The 21,616-nt window shown below is 39.6% G+C and overlaps 1 protein-coding gene across 5 annotated transcripts in view; it reads left to right on the top strand.

The window, feature by feature from the left end:
• Nucleotides 1-21,616, top strand: part of SLC6A11 (solute carrier family 6 member 11) — a 106,435-nt gene that overhangs the window by 19,234 nt on the left and 65,585 nt on the right. For all 5 annotated transcript variants that reach the window (XM_054516014.1, XM_054516016.1, XM_054516015.1 and 2 more), the window contains exon 6: nucleotides 6,402-6,534. In XM_054516014.1, the coding sequence (XP_054371989.1) occupies nucleotides 6,402-6,534 (133 nt within the window). The remainder of the gene's footprint in view (nucleotides 1-6,401; nucleotides 6,535-21,616) is intronic.

The following is a 21,616-nucleotide window of genomic DNA, read 5'->3' as shown; positions in this document are numbered from 1 at the left end:
TCTCATAACCATCCCCTCTCCAGCAATTCCAGCAGAGGAGCCCTTCTTCCTCTCCATGCACTGATGCACCAAATTGAAATGTGTTTTAGTACTTGCTCAAACAAATTAGTCCCATTTTCAGTAGATAAAACAATCTTGTTATTTCTTGTTGAAATCATCTCCCAGTGGGATTTTACTGGGTAAATTTTGTGTAAATTTTGCACGTGCAGTGATGTGAATTGAGGGAACAGAGGTAACCCTTGGCAATGGGGAGCACCAGGTCCTTGTATGAGGTCTAATTTCTTCCTGGGATTATTATTTTATTATTTTATGTGTAGTGAAAATATGCTGAAAATTTTCTTTATATAGTTCTAACTATTTAGATAGCTCCTGACTATCCATTTTTATTTCCTTTTTAATCCACATATATTTACATTCAGATGAGTTTGAAGCCAGGCTTGAAACTCATTGAAATGTGTTTTAGTACTTTCTCAAACGAATTAGCCCCATTTTCAGTAGGTACTTGTTGAAATCACCTCCCAGTGGGATTTTACCTGGGTAAATTTTGGGTAAATTTTGCACGTGCAGTGATGTGAAGTGAGGGAACAGAGGTAACCCTTGGCAATGTGGAGCACCAGGTCCTTGTATGAGGTCTAATTTCTTCCTGGGTTTATTATTTTATTCTTTTATGTAGCATAAAAATATGCTGAATTTTTTCTTTATATAGTTGTAACTATTTAGATAGTTCCTAACTATCCATTTTTATTTCCTTTTTAATCCACATTTATATTTACATTCAAGTGAGATTTAAGCCAGGCTTACAATATTTGTTAGTCTAAGTGGAATTAATCTGCACTGTAATAATTTTGTCATGATTTTGTTCAGCCCAACTGCACAGACCCTTGTGACCAGACCTCAGCATTTCTGACAAACCCCCTTTGGAGATGTGCCCTATTATTCCCCCCAAATTTATCTTTTATTCATTAGATTCCTGGAACTTTTGCTACTTTTATTCTGTTTTATTTCCAGGAAGAAATGTAAGAACCTTCACTAACATTTACCCAATTGAAATGTGTGTGATCAGAGGCAATGAAACCCTCAGGCACAGTGTGAGACACCCCGAATCCACTCTGCCTGGGGTTTAATATTCTACTTACAAGCAAGATATGCTGGGGAGAATTAATATTTGCTACAGCTGAATGAAAACCTTGCCCTGGTTTGAGTTAACCTTTGATTCCAGGCTCCCCCCAGGGCAGTGGAGAGTGTTTCCCTCAATATTCTGCCCAAGAAGCTCAAGTGCCACCAATCCCTTGGCCTCTCTCCCAGGCTCTGGGTGGGTTCAAGGGGCTGAAGTGCTGAATATTTTCACACAACAAAACAGCACCCCCCTCAAACAGCTACAACAGCAAAACAAGCTCAATACCTACAATAAATACTTTCAAACTCTCATCACTTGCTGTTTTCAATGAGATCCAACAGTAATTAATGATTTGTGTCTTCAGTGCAGGAGAAATCTTTCTCACAGAAAAGTTTCACGCAGCCTGAAGTTGTTGCCAGCAAATTCTGCTTGAACTGGCTTGTACCAAGCTACTCTGGTCTCCCAGGTTCTTGGGCTTTTATCTGTCAAGAAATGTTGTTGATCATAATTTCTTCAAATAAAGAAGTGGCAGCAGTGAATTCTAGTGAGAAAGAGTCCAAACATTGCAAGGAAATATCTGTTATTTCTCATTTGACTTAAGAGGGTTTTAAAGATGCTCAGCTTCAACAAATCCTAAATTAAAGAAAAAAATTAATAAAAATTTAGGATAAAATTATTTCTTTCTTTTCACCCAAGTGTGATGCAAAGCTGCTGAGCTGTAGACTCACCACAGAACTTTTCAAACATTTGCTCCTTCAGATCAGAGGGGAGCACATTGCTGATTTTACTGCTTGTTTCTGTGTTCTGTGCATTAAGAGTTGAGGAGAACAAAGCAGTGCAGGGCTCTTGCTGTAAGAGAAGAGGAGGAAGGACTGGAAGAAGCTACACAATCTTTTTGTTGTTGTTGTTGTTGTTGTTTTCAGTGATTTATGGCAGGTTTTAGGTAGAAGCTGCACTGCTGACCCCTGAATATCAACCTCATGTCTCAGACACAGGGGGCAACCATATATTTTCAAAATGCTTCCCCTTTTCTAATTATTTCAGTCGAATAATAAAAGAATAGGGGTAGATATGACTGAACTGAGGCTTTGTGAGAAGAATTTAATGCTCTGATTTCTCCCTCCTATCAAAACTTCATCCCCTGCTGCTGTTGAGATGGTTCCAGCAGCAGAATTTAGGTCTGGCTTTAGGGAGAGCTGTGAGGGATTTCCCCTCCTCGGATCCATTCTTTGCATACATTCCATGTTACAGATTAATTATCACTTCTGGACTTGTTGCTGCTCCCTTTCTGAGGGAAACACCAACCCTTTGTTCTGCCGGAACAAAGGAAATCCAAAGCCTTGACAGCACTTTGGGGTAATTAACTCCTCATTATGGTGCTGACAGCTCCCCTTGATTGGCACCACGCGTCTGTTTTCAGTAGGACCCGCGGGGATAATTAATTGTGGTGATCCCATTAATTTGCCATTGTGACACTTTACAAAAGTATCTGGCCAGGGTGAAGGAGATGTCTCTGCTCTTTGGGACTTGAGAGCATCCAGAAAACTCTGAGCTCGTTCTGCCCCCAGGAATTGATTGCTTTTAACAATCTTCACCTTAAGCCTTTATTAAAAATGATAACGCAATCTTTTGGTGGGTGAAATATTTCAAGCAGGAGAGAGAGAACATTTATTTATGAAGTTGCTTTGCAGATAGGGAAGAACAGTGCAGGAATTGAAGTGACTTGCACACCCATTGTGGGAAAGGAACCTTACTCATGTTTATGTTCACGTGTACAGAAATAAATCCAAATAGCCATAAAAAGCGTGTTTTGATTAAAACATAAGGGGTTTTTTTCATTATTAGTTCACAGTGAAAATATAGCTAAATGAAAAATGTTTCCATTTCACTATTATTGTGGCCCCACCATAAATATTTTCTTTCAGATTTCATCTTAAAAATGTACTGCTTGAAAAGGCCTTTTAGTATTTATTGCCCAACATTATTTATTCCTTTTCTGATCATATTATGCCAATTTTTGTCCTGGTTCTCTTGCAATTAATTCTTCTTCTGAGTGATCTAAGAATTCAAGGACTTCATTTGGGATTTGATGAGGATTTGTAAGGAGGGTGGACTCCATCCTAGGTAAAATTCCACCTTCATCTGTCAAAAAGCTTAGAAGAATTTGAATTTTAACGATGTATTTCATCACCTCTCGGTGTAATTATGTCTCAGTGATGTTGTGTGCAGGTATCAATTATGTCCTTCCTCTTCTTGATTAAAATAACCCCTCATTAAAAGCCACCTCTCTTCATTTGGGTGCATTTTGATGAGAGAACTTCAGGCACTTTGCAGGTCTTGGCTAACTGAGGGTGCTCCTTGCTGGATCACTTCTCCCCCAAATTAGCTGGTCAAGAGTCGAATCATAAAGACTTGAATCACCAAGATTTGAATCATAAAGTTTAGAAGAATTAAGATTTAAAGAATAAAGATTTGAAGAATAAAGATTTGAAGAATAAAGATTGAAAAAATAAAGATTTGCAGAGTAAAACCAGCTCCTGGATGGGGAGGAGATGTGGATGAGGTGGCAGCAATTTTAATTTAAGCAAATAATTCTCAAAAAGTTTCTGTTGACTTCCTGCCCCTTTCATTTTTGAGTGGGAGGATCTGTCTTTATTGATTGGGAATTACGGAGATAAAATCTGTGATTTTGGGTTTAATTGTGGGTTTTGTTTACCCTGTTAATTCTGTCATTCCCCAGCTAAAGAGGGAATTTGAAACTCATATTTTATGAGTGGCTGCCTCCATCAGGAGCGGCCTTTGCAGCTCTGGAGGTGTGGAACCTGCCCAGGCGCTGCTTCGATATTTCCATTTTCCCTCTTGGCATCTCCAGCCTCCCACTCTATCACTCCAGGAATTTCTCTTCACAGAATCCTCCTTTTTTTTACTTTTAAAATTTCCTTTTATTTCATTTAAATATTTCTATCTGCTATAAATATTATATTTTTCATATAAATATATTCTATATCATTTAACTGTTATATTTTATTAGCTGGAATTACAGGATCAGACTTTATATCCCTAAATTTATTGACTCAGACAATAACTCAACCAAATACAACAGGAAGAATTCTTTAACATATTTAACCGTGGTTTGCTTGGTTTGATTTAATACTTAACCTTTCTACTAAATTGTAATTAAATTATGTGTATTCCTATGTAGACACTAATTATATAATCAACTGAAACTCGTGGAAATCAATTAATTTCTTTTCACTCACAATGCGGAGGGAGAGGAATACAAGTCTGAGGTTGTAATAATTTGTAATTTATATTTATTTATTAACTTATAACTTTATTAATTTAATAACTTATTTATTAACTTGAAATATAGATTTTAAAGAAGTTTCTTCTCAGGATGGTTTATTTCAGGTTGAGTGTTAAAAAACTTTTATGTGAATGTCTTTATGTGCGCATTTGTTGCTTGAAGTTGCTTCAAAATGTTGAGGTTTAGAAAAGAAATATTTTAATGTTATAGTTCCAATTACAAAAGGAAATTGATGAAATTTAAGGATAACAGGTAAAAATAAAGGTTAGAAATGTTTTTCAGGAAAAGAAATCAAATTGAAAAACCATTTATTTAGGAATTGTTTTATTTTTAGCTCATATATGTTGGTAACTAATAAAAATAATTTCTTTTTCTTTGACTTTAAAGAAAAGTTGTTCTAAAATTAAAATTTTGTCACTGACTTGAAAAAGTGAAACATTTGTTCATTTATAACCAGATACAAAATACCTGGAATATTCTGTTTTTATCTCTCTTTCTACTGTAGCACAGGGTATTTTCAGTAGTGAGTAAAGAGGAGTCATTTAATCAAATTAATTCAATTTTAACCCATTGTTTCACAAGTAATGCTGCTTTTCCTCAAATGTTATCATCTTTTTTTTTGTAATTAATTCAGTTTTATCCCAGCATTTCACACATAGTGCTGTGTTACCTCAATATTCTAAATTTTGTAATTATTTCAATTTTATCTTGGTTTTTCATATGCAATGCCATTTTCTTCAATATTATAATCTTCTTTTTTTGTAATTAATTTCATTTTATCCCAGTATTTCACATGTAGCGCCGTTTTTCTAATGTATTTTTGTAATTAATTCACTTTTATCCCAGTATTCCATATGCAATGTTGTTTTCTTCAATATTATAATCTCTTTTATTTTGTAATTAATTCAGTTTTATCCCAGCATTTCACATGTAGTGCTATTTTAGCTCAATATTAGAATTTTTTTGTAATTAATTCACTTTAATCCCAGTATTTCCCATGTAGTGCTGTTTTAGTGCAATATTAATATTTTTTGTAAATAATTCAGTTTTATCCCTGTATTCCATATATAATGTTGTTTTCTTCTCTATTATCATCTTTTTTTTGTAATTAATTCACTTTTATCCCAGCATTTCACACGTAGCACTGTTTTAGCTCAATATTACAATTTTTTTGGTAATTAATTCACTTTTATCCCAGTATTTCCCATGTAGAGCCGTTTTTGCTTAATATTATTTTTTTTGTAATTAATTCAGTTTTTTCCCAGTATTCCATATGCAATGTTATTTTCTTTGCTATTATCATCTTTATTTTGTAATGAATGCAGCTTTATCCCAGCATTTCACATGTAGCACTGTTTTAGCTCAATATTCTAATTTGTTTGTAATTAATTCAGTTTTATCCTGGTTTTTCATATGTAATGCTGTTTTCTTCAATATTATAATCTCTTTTTGTTTAAATTAATTCACTTTTATCCCAGTATTTCACATGTAGAGCCATTTTAGCTCAATATTCTAATTTTTTCGTAATTAATTCAGTTTTATCCCAGTATTCCATATACAATGTTGTTTTCTTCAATATTATAATCTTTTTTTGGTAGTGAATTCAGTTTTATCCCAGTATTTCCCATGTAGTGCTGTTTTAGCTCAATATCTTAATTTTTTTTTTTTTGCAATTAATTAGCTTTTTATCCCAGCATTTCACATGTAGCACCATTTTAGCTCAATATTCTAATTTTTTTTTTGTAATAATTCACTTCTATTCCAGTATTTCCCATGTAGTGCTGTTTTAGCTCAATATTCTAATTTTTTTTTTGTAAATAATTCACTTCTATCCCAGTATTTCCCATGTAGTGCTGTTTTAGCTCAATATTCTAATTTTTTTTTTGTAAATAATTCACTTCTATCCCAGTATTTCCCATGTGGTGCTGTTTTTGCTCAATATTCTGATTTTTTCCCCCTCTTTTTTCCCCATGGAAGACGGAGGGTGCTGGCAATTTCCGATGGGATTGAGCACATTGGGAACCTGCGCTGGGAGCTCGCCCTGTGCCTCCTGGCTGCTTGGACTATTTGCTATTTCTGCATCTGGAAAGGCACCAAATCCACTGGAAAGGTGAGCCTGAAATATTTATTTCCACCAGAACAGGAGAATTTCACATGTGTGAAGATCTGTAATTAATTGTAATTAAGAGTTGTTTGCAGTTTTTTGTTCCTTTTGGTTTCGTTATTTGCTTTTTCTCTAATTCTCTTAGGTGAGGCTGGGTGGTTTTGTTTTCTTGTTGTTAATTTAGCAATGAGATTTATTGGAAAGAAACCAGATTGTGTTGATTTCTGTGCAAAAATTCTGCAAAATTTGGATTTTGCCCCAAACTCTCAGGATTCAAAACTCAGTCCCACAAGAGAGTCACTGAGAGTTTTAATGCACATAAAAAGAGAATTTAAAAATACAGATTGAACACCAAGAGCAGAAATAATGAAAGCACTCAGAGAGGGACCAGGACAGGAATATTATGGGGAAAAATAAAAATATTTAGCACTTTTTGAGTGAATTCCACTCAATCCTGGGAGCAGGGAGCCATGGGGTGAGGGAGAAGCTGCTCCTGGAGTGGTGTCAGCCACAGCTCTGAGTAGAATCTGGGAATAATCAGCTACACTGAGAGAGGAAAAGAGACACAGATCTGGAGGGAGGATCTAAAAAATTCACTGGTTTCTTATGTTGGAACCAAAGGAAACCAGGAACAAAATTGCTGCATTGAAATATCTGATTTTCAATTGTTTCCTATGTAGTTTGGGTTGTGGGTGAGGATATTTTTATCTCTGTTTTAGTGACCTCTGTTTATAAATGAAATATTTGACACGTAGTGGAGTTTTGAAATTGAAAAAACACCAGAGTGAAATTTTTCAGCTGTGCCAACTGCACACATCCTTGATACAGCAACATTTTGGCTATTGCCAGTTGCTGATTCTGGGTGTGTTTGCCAACTGTGCCACTCAAGCTGCTGCTGCATTTCCCAAGAAATTTCCACATGCATGAGAAGAATTTCCACACACACACACACAGAGAGAGATTCCTGCAGCCCCACCTTCATCAGTGCAGGGAAAATCACTGCTGAGAGACCCTGAGAGGGGCAGGGAGTGATGCCTTGGGAAGGCTGCCCTGGAACAGAGGTTGGGCAGAGCTAAAATAAAGCAGGGATTTATTCAAAGCATCTCCTCAATGGATGCACCTTGGGCAGCACAAGAGCCCAGCCAGGGCTGCACCCAAAATGAACCAAAATGGCCCCAAAATGAACCCAAGGTGGACTAAAATGGTCATAAAATGAACCCAAGGTGGACCAAAATGGTCATAAAATGAACCCAAGGTGAACCAAAATGGTCACAAAATGAACCCAAGAAGAACCAAAATGGTCACAAAATGAACCCAAGATGAACCAAAATGGTCATAAAATGAACCCAAGAAGAACCAAAATGGCCCCAAAATGCACAGCCAGGCACGGGGTCTCTCCCTGTGATCAGTTCTGCTCCATTTGCATCTTGCAGTTCATTGTCCCATTCCAGCTTTAGCCCCTGCAGTCCCATCCTTGTTTTTCTCTCTCCAGCCCACGGTGTTTGTGCTCTTGGGCTGAGATTTGGATCATTTGTCCTTGGTGCCCAGCTGGAGCAGGAATTGTTTTGTGTCCCTGCTCTGTGCACAGAGCTCAGCATCCCCTGATGTGAACCCAGACCCACACACTAAAGCAGCACAGAACCTGAAAATATAAAAGCTAAAACCTGAGGCATCAGGATGAAAATGAATAGTTTAGAGGCAGGGGAAACATCCTAAAAAGAGGAATCTGGAGAAGCCAAAGTGATCCAAGGGAGTGACAAGATGAATGGCCTCACGCCTTTGACGTGGGCTCAGGGAGGTGCACGAGCACTTTGGAGTTTCCTGAGGGGCTGCAGCTGAGAGGAAGAAATGAAACTGAGCAGAACTGGGTTTTTTCTCCATCAGAAGGAATCTCTGAGGATGGAAATTATTCTAGCATGGTTTAATCTGCCCCAGGGGGCAGGGAACGCTCTGTGGCTGCAGGTGTGTGCACGCACGCGAGGCTGGCCCAGAGGCACTCACAGGCAGAGCAGTGGGAGCAGCCCTGGGCTCGGACACAACTGAAGTGACTTTAGAAAGGATTTATTTCACATTTCTGGAGTTTACCTCTAGGATTTTATTGTTCTTCCATTCTTTCAGTTTATACCATTTCCCCAGAAGCAGATCTTGTGCTTTGGAGGTGGATAACCTATCTGACCTTTTCTTTTTTTCTTTTTCTGATGGCTTGGCTAAACCCTCAGCTTTAGCTAGGTGGAATAAATTGATTTTATTTCAGTGTGATTTTGGATAACCACCTCTCTGATGAGGTCAGCCTGGGAGAGAACAGCCTGTCTTGGGCACAAGAAAGGGATAATAAACTTTTCAACAAGCAGAAATAACTTCTAGCCTTGCAACAGAGGTGCAAAGGGAAGGGAATTCATGCCCAATATTCAGCTTTATAGGTCTCAAGCTTAAAACATTTAGCCCAGTGTTCTGTAAGAGGCAGACTCATGGTACACTTGCAGCATTTAAATCAGTTTGCCATGAGCAGCTGTTCTGTTTCCAGAATCCTGAGGAATTCCTTAGGACTGGTGAATTCCCACATTTCTCAGGACACCCTGTGGTACCCATGAACCTGCCCTTCCACAGAGTCCCTGACTCTCGGGAAGGATCTGTCCTAGCCAATATTGCTATTGATAATTCAATATCATATTGATAATCGATATGATATAATATTGATAATTCCTTTTTCCAGCTCTGTTTCTGCAGGGCAGGTTTTCCCCCTGGGCATACATTTACTATTTTTAATTTTTTTTAATGCACTGTTTATTCAATATTCTTCCACTTGCCACTTTTTCCAGCCTAATCTCTGGAAATCTGAGCTGTGGCACTGTCTTCCCAGAGCAGCAAAATTCCCAGTTTAAAAACAAAGGCAGCACTCAGGTGTTGGGGATGCTATAAATGGATTAAATATAAATTCTGAAATATAAATGATGTAATAGATTTCTCAGCTGAAGTTTCCATTTCAAATCTAATGCCATTTCTAAAATTCATATTTAAGCTCATCCATAAGCCTTCCCACTAAATTGAATTGATTATATGCTCATTTCCAGGAAACATTTAAAATTGATTTCTGGGTTTTTTATGATAATGATATAACAGTCTGTTAAATTTATGACATACTTTAATTGGATTGGATAATTTCAACGAAAAAATACATTTATTCAAAGCAAAAAACTGCTTAAAGTTTTATCACCTTTGAAACTTTTTCAAAGGGAGCTGTGTGTGGGACAGGATAGTGGAGAGAAAAAGGACAGGGGAACCAGAGGTGAGATGGAGAAGGTGTGTCCTCTGCACACTCTTGTGCTCTGTGAAATATTCAGGAGGTTGGTTCACCATTTTCCTCTTTTTTACTCTGCATTCTAATGCACGGTGGAAAAAGAATCCAAGCCTTAAAAGCTGTTATAAAATAACCCCATCATTCTCCAACCAGCACTACCACAGATCATGAATATTTAATATTTCAGGATATTAAATATATTAAGACTAACATCAAGTTTAACTCCAGAGGAAGTGCCTATTACACTGTTAACAGGATGTTCCAAACTTTTCCATTACTGTTCTTGAAATCCATCACTTTCTCACAAAGCATTCCCATTTTCCCTTCCAACAGCTATGAAATAGCAAAATAAATCCAGGTGGTTCTGGCAGCTTTCAGGTGAAATAGATTTGTGCCCTTTCAGGGGTCCTTGTCCTTAATTATTCAAGATTTTCTTGCCCTGAATTATCCAGTCTTAGATCTGAAGGTATTTGTGTGCTAGCTTTCACATTTTAAACGTTGCAAATGTGCAAAATGTAGGATCCTGCAATGAGAAACTCAAAATCAGGAGAAAAATTTGCCTGTGCAGTTAATTTGATGTGTATTTTGAAACTTGCTTGTTAATATCTGATCTCCACCTCATGGAGAGGACCTTTCAGTACCTGAGATCTAATGCTTCCAAAGATGAGGTAAGAACTATCTGGAAGACTGAAGAAAGTTAATTTTTTTTCACATTTAAATTATCATTCCAGTGTCTGATCATTAGATTCGGTTTAGTATCTGATTTTTACAAAATACTTTTGATTTCTGTTTCTAACAATTCTGAGTTTTTCTATATTGTACACAGAGCTGCTGAGTCTCCCTAACTTTTTTTTATCTTCCTATCTCATTAATGAAATCTTGAGGAAGAAGGGAACTTGTTCTTTTATGGATCTTGATTATCCATTTATTAATTTAACTCAATGTCCTCGTGCTTTAAGCTTTGAAAGAGCCACACCAGTAGCTGCCAATGTACTTTTCCTAAATTGCTGAAGGCAGTACCCCAAATATTTTCCTTTTTATTTTTTATTTTCATGGGAATTTTTGCAAACAAAGCCTTCCACTGAGCTCAGTTGTGTCTCTCTGCAACTTCTGCCCAATTCCTTTTGAAGGGTGGAGCCTGCTGGACTCAAAGTTACAAAAAACATTTTAAGTTTTCTTTCCTGCTTTTGGTTAATTTTTGGGTGCATCAACACATCCCTGTCCTGTGCTGATACCCCTGGTCTGAAACTCTGGCAGGGACGTGGAGTTATAAAAATGGAAAAGTTGGGAGGGACCTTGGGATGTCTCTGGTGAAACTTCTTGGTCCAAGAAGGTTCAGCACTGAACTTGGAACTGTTGTCTTGGTGTTTGGCTGCTTCTTAAAAACCTTTAAGGTTTTTAAGGGATTGCTCATGTCTTGGTAAAACCTCTTCCAATTCTTAATTTCCCTCCATTAATCAATTGTTCCCTACATGTTGCTTCAGTACAATATTTAATTTTGTTTAAAAATGATTTCGTTTTTATTACCTTGTTACATTTCTGTTATCCAGCCCAAATCAAAGCTTATTTTTTTTGTATCATCTGTGTCACTACAGAGCATGGGTTTGAGTGTCTCCAATTACTGATTTGAAAAGACTTCTGTACTAATAATCTAAATTAATAGACTCAAGTTAAAAAACAATCCAGCTTTCCTGCCTGGATCACCTGAGTGGGAATGAGAGCAAACCAGCACTGAGGTCCTAAAGGATTTTGTGCCGTAGATGAGGAGAAGCTGAATCAAAAGTATTAAAACCCCCACAGTCTTTCTATCATTTTTAATTTATTGATATCAGAACATTTTACCCCACCTGCAGCACATTAATTAAACTGTGGATGAGCTTTTGTAATGTATGACTCAACACCAAGGCAGCATTTTCTGATGGGAAGTGTTACAATATTCTCCCTCCAGGATTTTACTGAATATTAGAATATCACACTGATTGTATGAACACTGAATTCTCATATATTTTGGGTCTTTTTCAATGGGTTCTTGTTAAAATAATGCAAATATTCTTTTGCCAGAGCTAAATTCAAATAGTTCTTGCTCAGTGATTTTTACTTCTGCACTAGTTACTGGTTAATAAGCGATGAGAAATCCTTCTCATTGTACAGAACCAGCTGCAAGAGAGAAAAATCTCACAGGAATCCTTTCTTCAACATTTCCTGGAACTCCTCTACATGCCATAATCACTGAATATTATTCTGTCAGATTCTGACTTCTGAATATTTTGATCCTTCCCTTCTCTTTGTGCTCAGTTCCCTGAATTTCCACTTCCTGCTGATGTTAGAAGGTGCTGAATTTAAGCTGCCTCTCAGTATTTTATATTTGAAATACAGAGAGCTGGGAGCAGGGATGCTTTAGCCCCAGAACCAAGAGGGTCTAAAATAAATTTGCTTGGCTTTTCAGATCATAATTAAATTTGCAGGCTCTCATCAAGCCTTGGATAATACTGGGGCTCTGTCAGACACTTTTTACCCCTTTCCACCCTGCAGAATCTGCTCCCCACAGCCCAGAGAGCTCTGCTGGGAGGGTTTGCTGTGCCACAGGAGTAAAGCTCTGATGTGGCTCCTCTCTCTGCAGAAACACGAGCTAAGATGCTGTATTAAATACTCCTGTGAGTCAAAAAAATAGCAGATTCATGGGTGCACAGGATTCTTCTCATCTGATTTATCACTGGGAATGCACTGCAGCTCTCTCCAGAAGGACACTGCTCACTTTGCAGCTCACTGTTGGAAACCCTGAGAAATGACCTGGCAGCATTTGTAGCTGTTGAGTATAAACATAAAAGGACAAAGGGCTCTGATACTGTCCTTGCCTCCTCATTATTCATTAAAATCTTCCACTTTCTACACAACCCCACTGGAAAAGCTACAAGCACCAGAGCAAAGCAGAGAAGTTTTTATTTTCTCAAAGGAACAGCTCTGCTGCTGTAGGTACCACAAGAAGCAGAATTTGGGGTTGAATATGTGCAAAAGAGGGCATCATTTCTTGTTTTGCTCTTTTGCTTGTGATTTTTTTTCTCTTTTCCCTGTGATTGTGCTTATTGCCTTCACCTGTAATGTTCTCCAAAAGTTCCATTTAGAAAAATTAGTTACATTCCATTCCAAGCCCCAGATATTTCCTGCTTTTGAGCATTTAATTAAACCTTTACATACAAAACTTAGACCTGAGTCCTGCAGAGGCTGCTGAGTGCATTTAAAGCTCTGATCAGTCTGAGGGGTTTAAGATGAATTTCTGAGGGATCTGGGGATGTCCAGCCTGGAGAAAAGGAGGCTCAGGGAGGACATTATTGCTCTAAAATAATCTGGCAGGAGGGGTCAGGCTCTGCCCCCAGGGAACAAGGGACTGCATGAGAGGAGGTGGCCTCGGGTTCCAGCAGGTTTGGGTTGGATATTGGGAAAAATGTCTCTAAAAGGAACAAAAGGAACAAAAAGGAACAAAAGGAACAAAAAGGAACAAAAGGAATGTCCAGCCTGGAGAAGGGGAGGCTCAAGGAGGACATTATTGCTGTCTGAAATGATCTGGCAGGTGGGTCAGGCTCTGCCCCAGGGAACAAGGGACAGGATGGATAAGAGGAGGTGGCCTTGGGTTGCAGCAGGTTTGGGTTGGATATTGGGAAAAATTTCTGCCCTGGGAAGGTGCTGAGGCACAGGAAGAGGCTCCCAGGGCAGTGGTTTAATCACCATCCCTGGGAGCATTCACAGGACACGTGGATGTGGCACCTGGGGACAGTGGTGCCTTTGGCAGAGCTGGGTTTAGGGTTGGTCTTTTCCAGCCTTAATTATTCTGTGATTCCCTGATATTCATTTTCTGACTGCACAGGTGCTGTCCTTTGCTGTGCTGCACTGCTCCTCACGGGATGATTAGTGCCATGGGTCACTTGGTAATTAGTGCCAGGGATCATGTGGTAATTAGTGCCATGGATCCCTTGGTAATTAGTGCCATGGATCATTTGGTAATTTGTGCCAGGGATCACGTGGTAATTAGTGCCATGGATCATTTGGTAATTAGTGCCATGGGTCTCGTGGTAATTAGTGCCAGGAATCCCTTGGTAATTAGTGCCATGGATCATTTGGTAATTTGTGCCAGGGATCCCTTGGTAATTAGTACTATGGATCATTTGGTAATTAGTGCCAGGGATCATTTGGTAATTAGTGCCATGGATCATTTGGTAATTAGTGCCAGGGATCATTTGGCAATTAGTGCCATGGATCCCTTGGTAATTAGTGCCATGGATCCCTTGGTAATTAGTGCCAGGGATCATTTGGTAATTAGTGCCATGGATCATTTGTTAATTAGTGCCAGGGATCCCTTTGATTTGCTGAGCTGGAGCCCCTGAAGGGCTGGTGAAGTGTCAGGGCGTTTTTGGAAGTCTGTGTTAATGATATCTGTCCAAAGCCCAGAGATGAAAGAGAACAGGTACAGCCTGTTTGCTGGGACATCTTGACACAGAATCCTGTTAACAACCACAGAAAAATGTCCTGAAAAGGGTTTTGACATTATTGTTAATCTGTGATGGGCAGGAAACAGAAAACTGGAATGAATCATTGAGGTGGTCAAGAAATGTAATAAAAGATCCTTAATTCACACCCACATTTTAACATTTTAACATTTTAGGCGTTACTAAAGGTAGAGATCTCTGTTTTTTTTTTTTTTTTATTTAATGATGGTTTTGTGTGGTGGTGTACACAGGGGTCCCAGGATGAGGGAAGAGATGAGAATGTTGACTTCATGTTTCAGAAGGCTGATTTATTATTTTATGATATATTATTATTATTTTATAATTATTATTTTATGATATATGATATATTAAAAACTATAGTAAAAGAATAGAGAAAGAATTTCATCAGAAGGCTTGAAAGGAATAGAAAGGAATGATAATAAAATCTTGTGACTCTCAGAGAGTCTGAGCCAGCTGACTGTGATTGGCCATGGATTAGAAACAACCCCATGAGCCCAATCCCAGATGCACCTGTTGCATTCCACAGCAGCAGATAACCATTGGTTACATTTTGTTCCTGAGGCCTCTCAGCTTCTCATGAGAAAAAGATCCTGGCAAAGGGATTTTTCAGAAAATATCATGGCTGCACTTTTGAGGACCACCTGTCCCAGGCTGCAGTTCTGAATAATTCAATATAAAATAGACACCTGACCTGTTGGGAATTTATTCCAACAAATTAAGCTCTACACTGTGCATTACTAAATTAAATATATAAAATAAAGCTGCAACTTTATTTTATATATTTAAGTATAGTTAACTTTTAAAAGTAGTTAACTTTTGGTTATAATTTATTTTTCATTTTACTGTTGGGGAAAATACCCAGAATTTTTGTGAACAATTTAAAATGCAAAATAGGATCTCCCACGCCCTGCTGGCTGAGTGTGGTGTCACCTCTCACTACTGAACTTCAAATATTCCCCCTTAGCTCTGTTTTTATTGTTCTGCTCCCTCTTCCACCTGGAGGGAGCAGGGGATGGCTCATGGATGCACATCCCCAGAAAACTTCATTATCCAAAGATAATTAGTTATTTTTGCACCCCCCCACACGCTTCCAGCTCATATTTCTTTTTGTTTTGTGAATGATTTCTGTCACTCTGAGAACTTTGAAGGGTTTTTTTTTCCCCAAGGTTTTTTGTCCTGGTTCTGAGGTGAATTTTAGCTCTCTTGGCTGAACTGAGCTTTGGTGGCTTTGAAATAATCTGTGTAACAACATAATGTGCCCCCCAATTATGTTCAATCTTATTGTTATTAATAATATTTTGATAATAAAAAAACCCCTATAAAATGTAATGAGAACAAAATAACTCAGCCCTATATCTGTTCTTTCCAAATGTGATCTTTTTTTCCTGCCTAAGACAAAAAATTTCAAATACAAAGCAGTAAGTTTCAGTGGTTTCTCTAGAGAACAGCATCTTTTTGAAGCTTAAAGCTGGTTAAACTTAATCTCTTACCTCTCTGCAAGGCTTGGAGTCTCTCTATTCTGCCCAAAGGTTTGCAGCAAGGCTGAAACAGCAGCCAGAAAAAGTCACAGAATTTCTGGAGCTGTCTCCAGTCCCTGTGTCACAAAGCAGAAAAAACCCCTAATAAGGGGAGCTCATATGTCTTTGGCTACTTCTGGGATATAAACTGAGGAAGAAAATCAAGTGAGATTTGGATTTCTGTTTCTGCATGCACAAGCACTAGATTTACACTTATGGAGCTGGGCTAACAATTCAGTGATGGAAAACAATACAAAAAAATTAAAATAATTTTTAAAAATAGGCCTGAACAAAAAAATATTTGACTGGGGGTAATTTTGTGTTAATTGAGGACCTCTCTCATAGCAGAGCCTCTCTTGAGGCCTTGTCATTTCCAGCGTGCAAAAATCACTCACTAAAATAAGAGAATATATTCATCTGCTGGGAAATACCAGCAGAAAGGGAGCTCAGTGTGTCAAGATTAATGCATGAGAGAAGTGGGAAAATTCCTGGCATGAGGTGATTCCTTTTCCTTGAGGAGCAGGGCTCTGCTGGGTAACCAGTGTGCTTGAAGAGCCCAGACTCTCAGAGATAGTTTTTTCTATATTTTACCCATCATTTTCCCTCCCCTCAGGAGTTAAAGCCTTGCATGCCAGCAGTTAAGACTCAGTCACTAGTCCCAAAGAAAATTTATTTCTCAATAGCAGCCCATCTAAAGGCCTTAATGGATTCAATGAGGCAGAAAGAAGGAGCAAAAGGACAGAAACAAAAAAATTAAAAAAAAAAAAAAAGAGAAAGATGTGTGGAAGGAAAAAAAAATAAATAAATAAAAAGAAAAAAAAGAAAGAACTAGGGCCCATTGTAAGAGCCCAGGAAAAGGAACTGGGCAGCAAGGATTGTATCTCCTGAAGTGTCTTTTGTCTCAGGCTGAAGTAACAGCAAAGAATGGCCCTTCATGGTGAGGCTTTGGCCGTGGCCAAGGCTGATGTCTGTATTCAAAGGGGGAAAGTAGAACATTCATGAGATGCATGCAGAGTTCCTGCTCTCCTCCTTCTCTCCCTGAGCTTTCTAAACTCATTTTTTCTCCACTCTCCTGTGCTCTGAGCATTTAAGGACACCTTGGGTTTGTTAAAAAAAAAAAAAAAAAAAAAAAAAAAAAAAAGGTTTTTGTGCTTCTTGTTGGTTTTCCCGACCTGTTTGGCTGCTGGGGAAGGTTTCAAGTATAGGAAACATCAATAAAATTGTGTTTTTATGATTTCAGTCCTTCCCAGCTGCACCCTAGTGGGGAAATCCACTTTTATATGAATATTTGGGGTGGGTCTAAGCCCTGCTCCACAGCTGAAAAGAATAAAAAGTGTTTGAGGGCACTGAGGGGCAGCTCAAGGCACAGGCAGGTGGGACAGGATTTGGGCAGAGAAATCACCTGGGCTGTGAACTTAAAGTATGAGAAAGCAGAAGGGGCAGAGGGTGGAAAGCCAGCTGGGATATTTGCTGTGGCAATGCAGGGAAAGTTCAAGGGAAAGCCCCAGGGGCACAGATGAGCACAGCAATCCCTGGAGGAAAAATGCCCTGGTTGGCTAAAGGGAACAAATTCAGCTTCTTTTGCCATTGAGGCTCCTTATCCAAATTACACTGACCCAACAAAGAGGCTTTAGAAATGTGACAGTTGCACTCATTTATTCAGAGCATATATTTATTACATAGATTTAAAGAAATATAGAAATAATTAATAAATAAATATAGATTATTAACATATACTTATTAATATATATTTATTCAGAGTATGATCTCTTCACGGTTCAGAACCTGCCTTTCCTTACCCATCCTCTTCCCCAAAATTTATAGCCAAAATAGAACATTTCTGTTTATTATCATTGATGATGCACGTGTCAGGGTTCAAATATTATTCCTCCACTGCTGCTGGCTGGGATTTACAACTGAGGGGTTTCCAAAGCTGCCCTTCCCAAAATTGTGGTTGCCATGTCCTGGTTTCCATGTGTGCACAGAAATTGCAATGAATGTTGCTTCTCTTCAGTCTTGCTTTGTGTATTTGGGATATTATTTGCACCTTTTCTTCTGCAGGAGCACACGGGGTCCCTAACATGGGTTACACAAATATTTACAGCTCTGAGTTTCCTGATGCTGCTCCAATTTCATATTTCTTCCCCATGAAACAACTCCCTATTAGAACCTGCCCTTCCTTACCCATCCTCTTCCCCAAAATTTATAGCCAAAATAGAACATTTCTGTTTATTATCATTGTTGATGCACGTATCAGGGTTCAAATATTACTCCTTCAGGTGCAGGGCCCTGCTGCTGGCTGGGATTTACAACTGAGAGGTTTCCAAAGCTGCCTTTCCCAAAACTGTGGTTGCCACATCCTGGTCTCCATGAGTGCACAGAAATTGCAATGAATATTGCTTCTCTTCAGTCTTGCTTTGTGTATTTGGGATATTATTTGCACCTTTTCTTCTGCAGGAGCGCACACGGGGATACACAAACATTTATAGCTCTGACTTTGCTAATGCTGCTCCAATTTCATATTTTTCCCCATGAAACAGAAGAGCTCCAGTTCCCTATTCCCACACAGGTTATTTGTCCTCAGCTCCTGCTGATCTCTCCAGCTTTAGGGCTGGCTCCTTAACTGCAACTTTAGCTATCCATTCCCATACCCTGTATGCCAGGGCTATATTAACCCAAATTCCTGCCAGGCTCTGCTTGCTGCAGCCAGCCAAGCCCACATTTCTGGCTTTATCTGCAGTGTGAAGATGTCTTTGTAGTACAAGTTTTGTTTACAAGGCTGTTCTTGTGAGATTTACAAACTCAAGTCCTGAATCCCACCCCAGTGTCAGCTCCTGTGGCTCGGATCCAAACTCACTCCCAGGAATGGCAAAGCTTAATGAAACAAATAAATAAATGAATAAATTGCCTCAGGAGCAGCAAAGGCAGCTTCAGGCAGCTGCTGGTGCTGGGCTGGGAACTCAAACACATGCCCAGGAGGGAGCTGGCTGCTGTGCACCTGCTATTCACTCTGCTGCTGGAAAAAACCTGTGCGCTCCAAAAAAAGAGAGGAAGAAACTCAAAACATCCTGTGGAAGCTGGATTGGGTCATGGAAAGCAGACACTTTGGACAAGCAGTAGATAGGGGTGGTGTGGAAAGTGTAAGGCACTGCTCTTAATTAAGTTAATTAAAAAAAACTAGGCCTGAACAGTGCTTATATTTCTGACATGGGGTAACTCTGTGTTTGTTGAGGACCTCTCTCATAGCAGAGCCTCTCTTGAGGCCTTGGCATTTCCAGTTGTGCAAAAATCCCCGGCATGTGGCCCTAAAATAAGAGAATATGTTCATCTGCTGGGAAATAGAAGCAGAAAGAGTAAAAATTCTGGGTTCTTTCCTGTGGGTGTAAAATGTGGTTGGGGGAATTGCAGTGCTTGAGGTCAGGGGGGATTTTTGTGCTTTGGTTTGTGTGTCCCTTGTCCCTGGAGTGCCTTGCTCAGGGTGGAATCTCAGTGCTCCAAGTGTGGGATTGTCAGGAAAATTAACCCACAAACACCAGAGATTTATGTCCAAAAAAGAAGACAGAGGAGTTCTTTTCTGGCTTTATTCCAATAAAGGGAGAGGCCATGGAGCATCCCCTGGGGTCTCTCACATTTTTGGAGGACACAGCCTCCTTTCAATCCCAATTTTCCATTTCCCTTCTCTCTTTCCCTATTACTGAGGTACTTGGGAGGTTCAGACTTCCCAGAACACCTGATACCAGAGATTTCTCTCTAATGTATAACCCTCCCTTTTCATTTTTAATTTTTGTGGAATTTAGGGGTTTTTCTTCGCCGTTGTTTCTTTCATTTTTCAATGTCTAATTTCATTTATCAGCAAACCTACAGTTTATTTGTTAAAGCAAATATCTTTTTCCATTCATCCATCAGTGGAATCCTTCCCATTGTTTCTTTTATCTCTCAGTGCTGGTTTTATCCCCCAGCAGACCCACAGCTTGTTTGGAAAGACAAATCCACTATTCCTGTGAGGATGGGCACAGGGAGAGGCCTGTGCTCCCCAGGGAGAGCCCCTTTACATCCCCAGAACAGCCACTTGGGGATCTCTGCTGAGCTGAGGGCTTGAAGGGAGAGCTGAGAGATCAAAGCCTTTCCTTGAGAGAGAAAATCAGGAGAAAATCAGACTGTGGCAGTCACAGACTCCTCACTCAGCCTCTCTTCAGGGTTTTATTGTGTGATCCCTCATTTTCCCTATGCATCACATCACCTTTTCTTCTCCAACCCACAAATTAATTGCAGCACTGTCAGACTGGTGTCCTACAAGGCAGCCTTGAGGTGATTGAGCAGCAACACTGAGAGGCTGCTTGGAGGGGAAGCTTTAGAGAGCAATAAACCCTCAGCAAGGTGTGACTAACTGCTTTAGGGGGGTGGAGTACCCACAGGGAAGGGAAATGTGGAGAATCAGGGTCAGGACGATAAGGATGCTTGTTAGTCTGAGTGCTGAGGCTCTTTATTGTACTTTTACCAATTGTTATTATATTTAATGCACAAGGAGTGCTGTAAATGCTTCGTGGTGCATCCATCTCCCAGCTGTCACCATGGAGATAGGAGCTCCTGTGGCTCAGGGGCTGGCAGGAGCTGGGCTGTCGTGCTGGGGGCACACAAACACACCTGTCCCCAAAGAAATGGGAGCTCTTTCTTCTCCTGCAAAAGTCCTGGACTCCCAATAGGATCACAGAATCACTTTTTCACTCTGAGGATGCTCAGATGCTGGAACAGATGCCCAGAGAGGTTACAGAGTTTTTGTATTTGGAGATACTCCAAATTCAGCCAGTCTTGATCTTTTCCTTCTGATTTGAGCAGTGAAATGCTCTATATGCCATTCACATGCCCTTCCTATAATTCACAACCTGAATTATACTAAATTTCCATGCCCTATAATCATTACAGAGAAATGGAACATTCCAAGACAGGGCCTGTCAGTTTAACAGATTTATTGGCACAGACACATTTTATGAAAAATCCTTTCCTTAGGATTTTTCCTCCTGAGAAGCTGAGAGGCCTCAGGAACAAAATGTAACCAATGGTTATCTGCTGCTGTGGGATGCAACAAGTAGATCAAGTAGATCTTTGATGTTGGTTGTTTCTAATTAATGGCCAATCACAGTCTAATTAATGGCCAATCTAATTAATGGCCCATGTTGGTTGTTTCTAATCAGTGGCCAATCACAGTCAGCTGGCTTGGACAGAGAGTCTGAGCCACAAGCCTTTGTTGTCATTCCTTTCTATTCCATTCTTAGCCAGCCTTCTGATGAAATACTTTCTTCTATTCTTTTAGTATAGTTTTAATTTAATATATATCATAAAATAATAAATCAGCCTTTGAAACATGGAGTCAGATCCTCATCTCTTCCTCATCCTGGGACCCCTGTGAGCACGGTCACAATTTATCACCCAGGAAAAGATCAAGGTCTGCCAGGTATGGTTTTTGTGGTTTGGTTGGAAGGGACAGGACAGTCCATGGAATCAGGGAATATCCTGAGTTAGGAGAGGCCCACAGGGATCATCCAGCCCCACTCCTGGCCCTGCACAGACCCCCAGCAATCCCACCCTGGGCAGCCCTGGCAGCGCTGTCCAAACTCTCCTGGAGCTCTGGCAGCCTGGGCAATGTCACCATTCCCTGGGGACCTGGGCAGTGCCAGCACCCTCTGGGGCAGAACCTTCCCCTGATTGCCCCCCTGACCCCCCAGCCCAGCCCCTCCCTGGCTCCTGTCCCATTCCCAGAGAGCAGAAACCAG

Source organism: Molothrus ater, chromosome 11 (assembly GCF_012460135.2).
Source record: "Molothrus ater isolate BHLD 08-10-18 breed brown headed cowbird chromosome 11, BPBGC_Mater_1.1, whole genome shotgun sequence".
In the NCBI taxonomy this organism is placed as follows: Eukaryota; Metazoa; Chordata; class Aves; order Passeriformes; family Icteridae; genus Molothrus; species Molothrus ater.
This window is presented reverse-complemented; position numbering and strand designations above follow the sequence as displayed.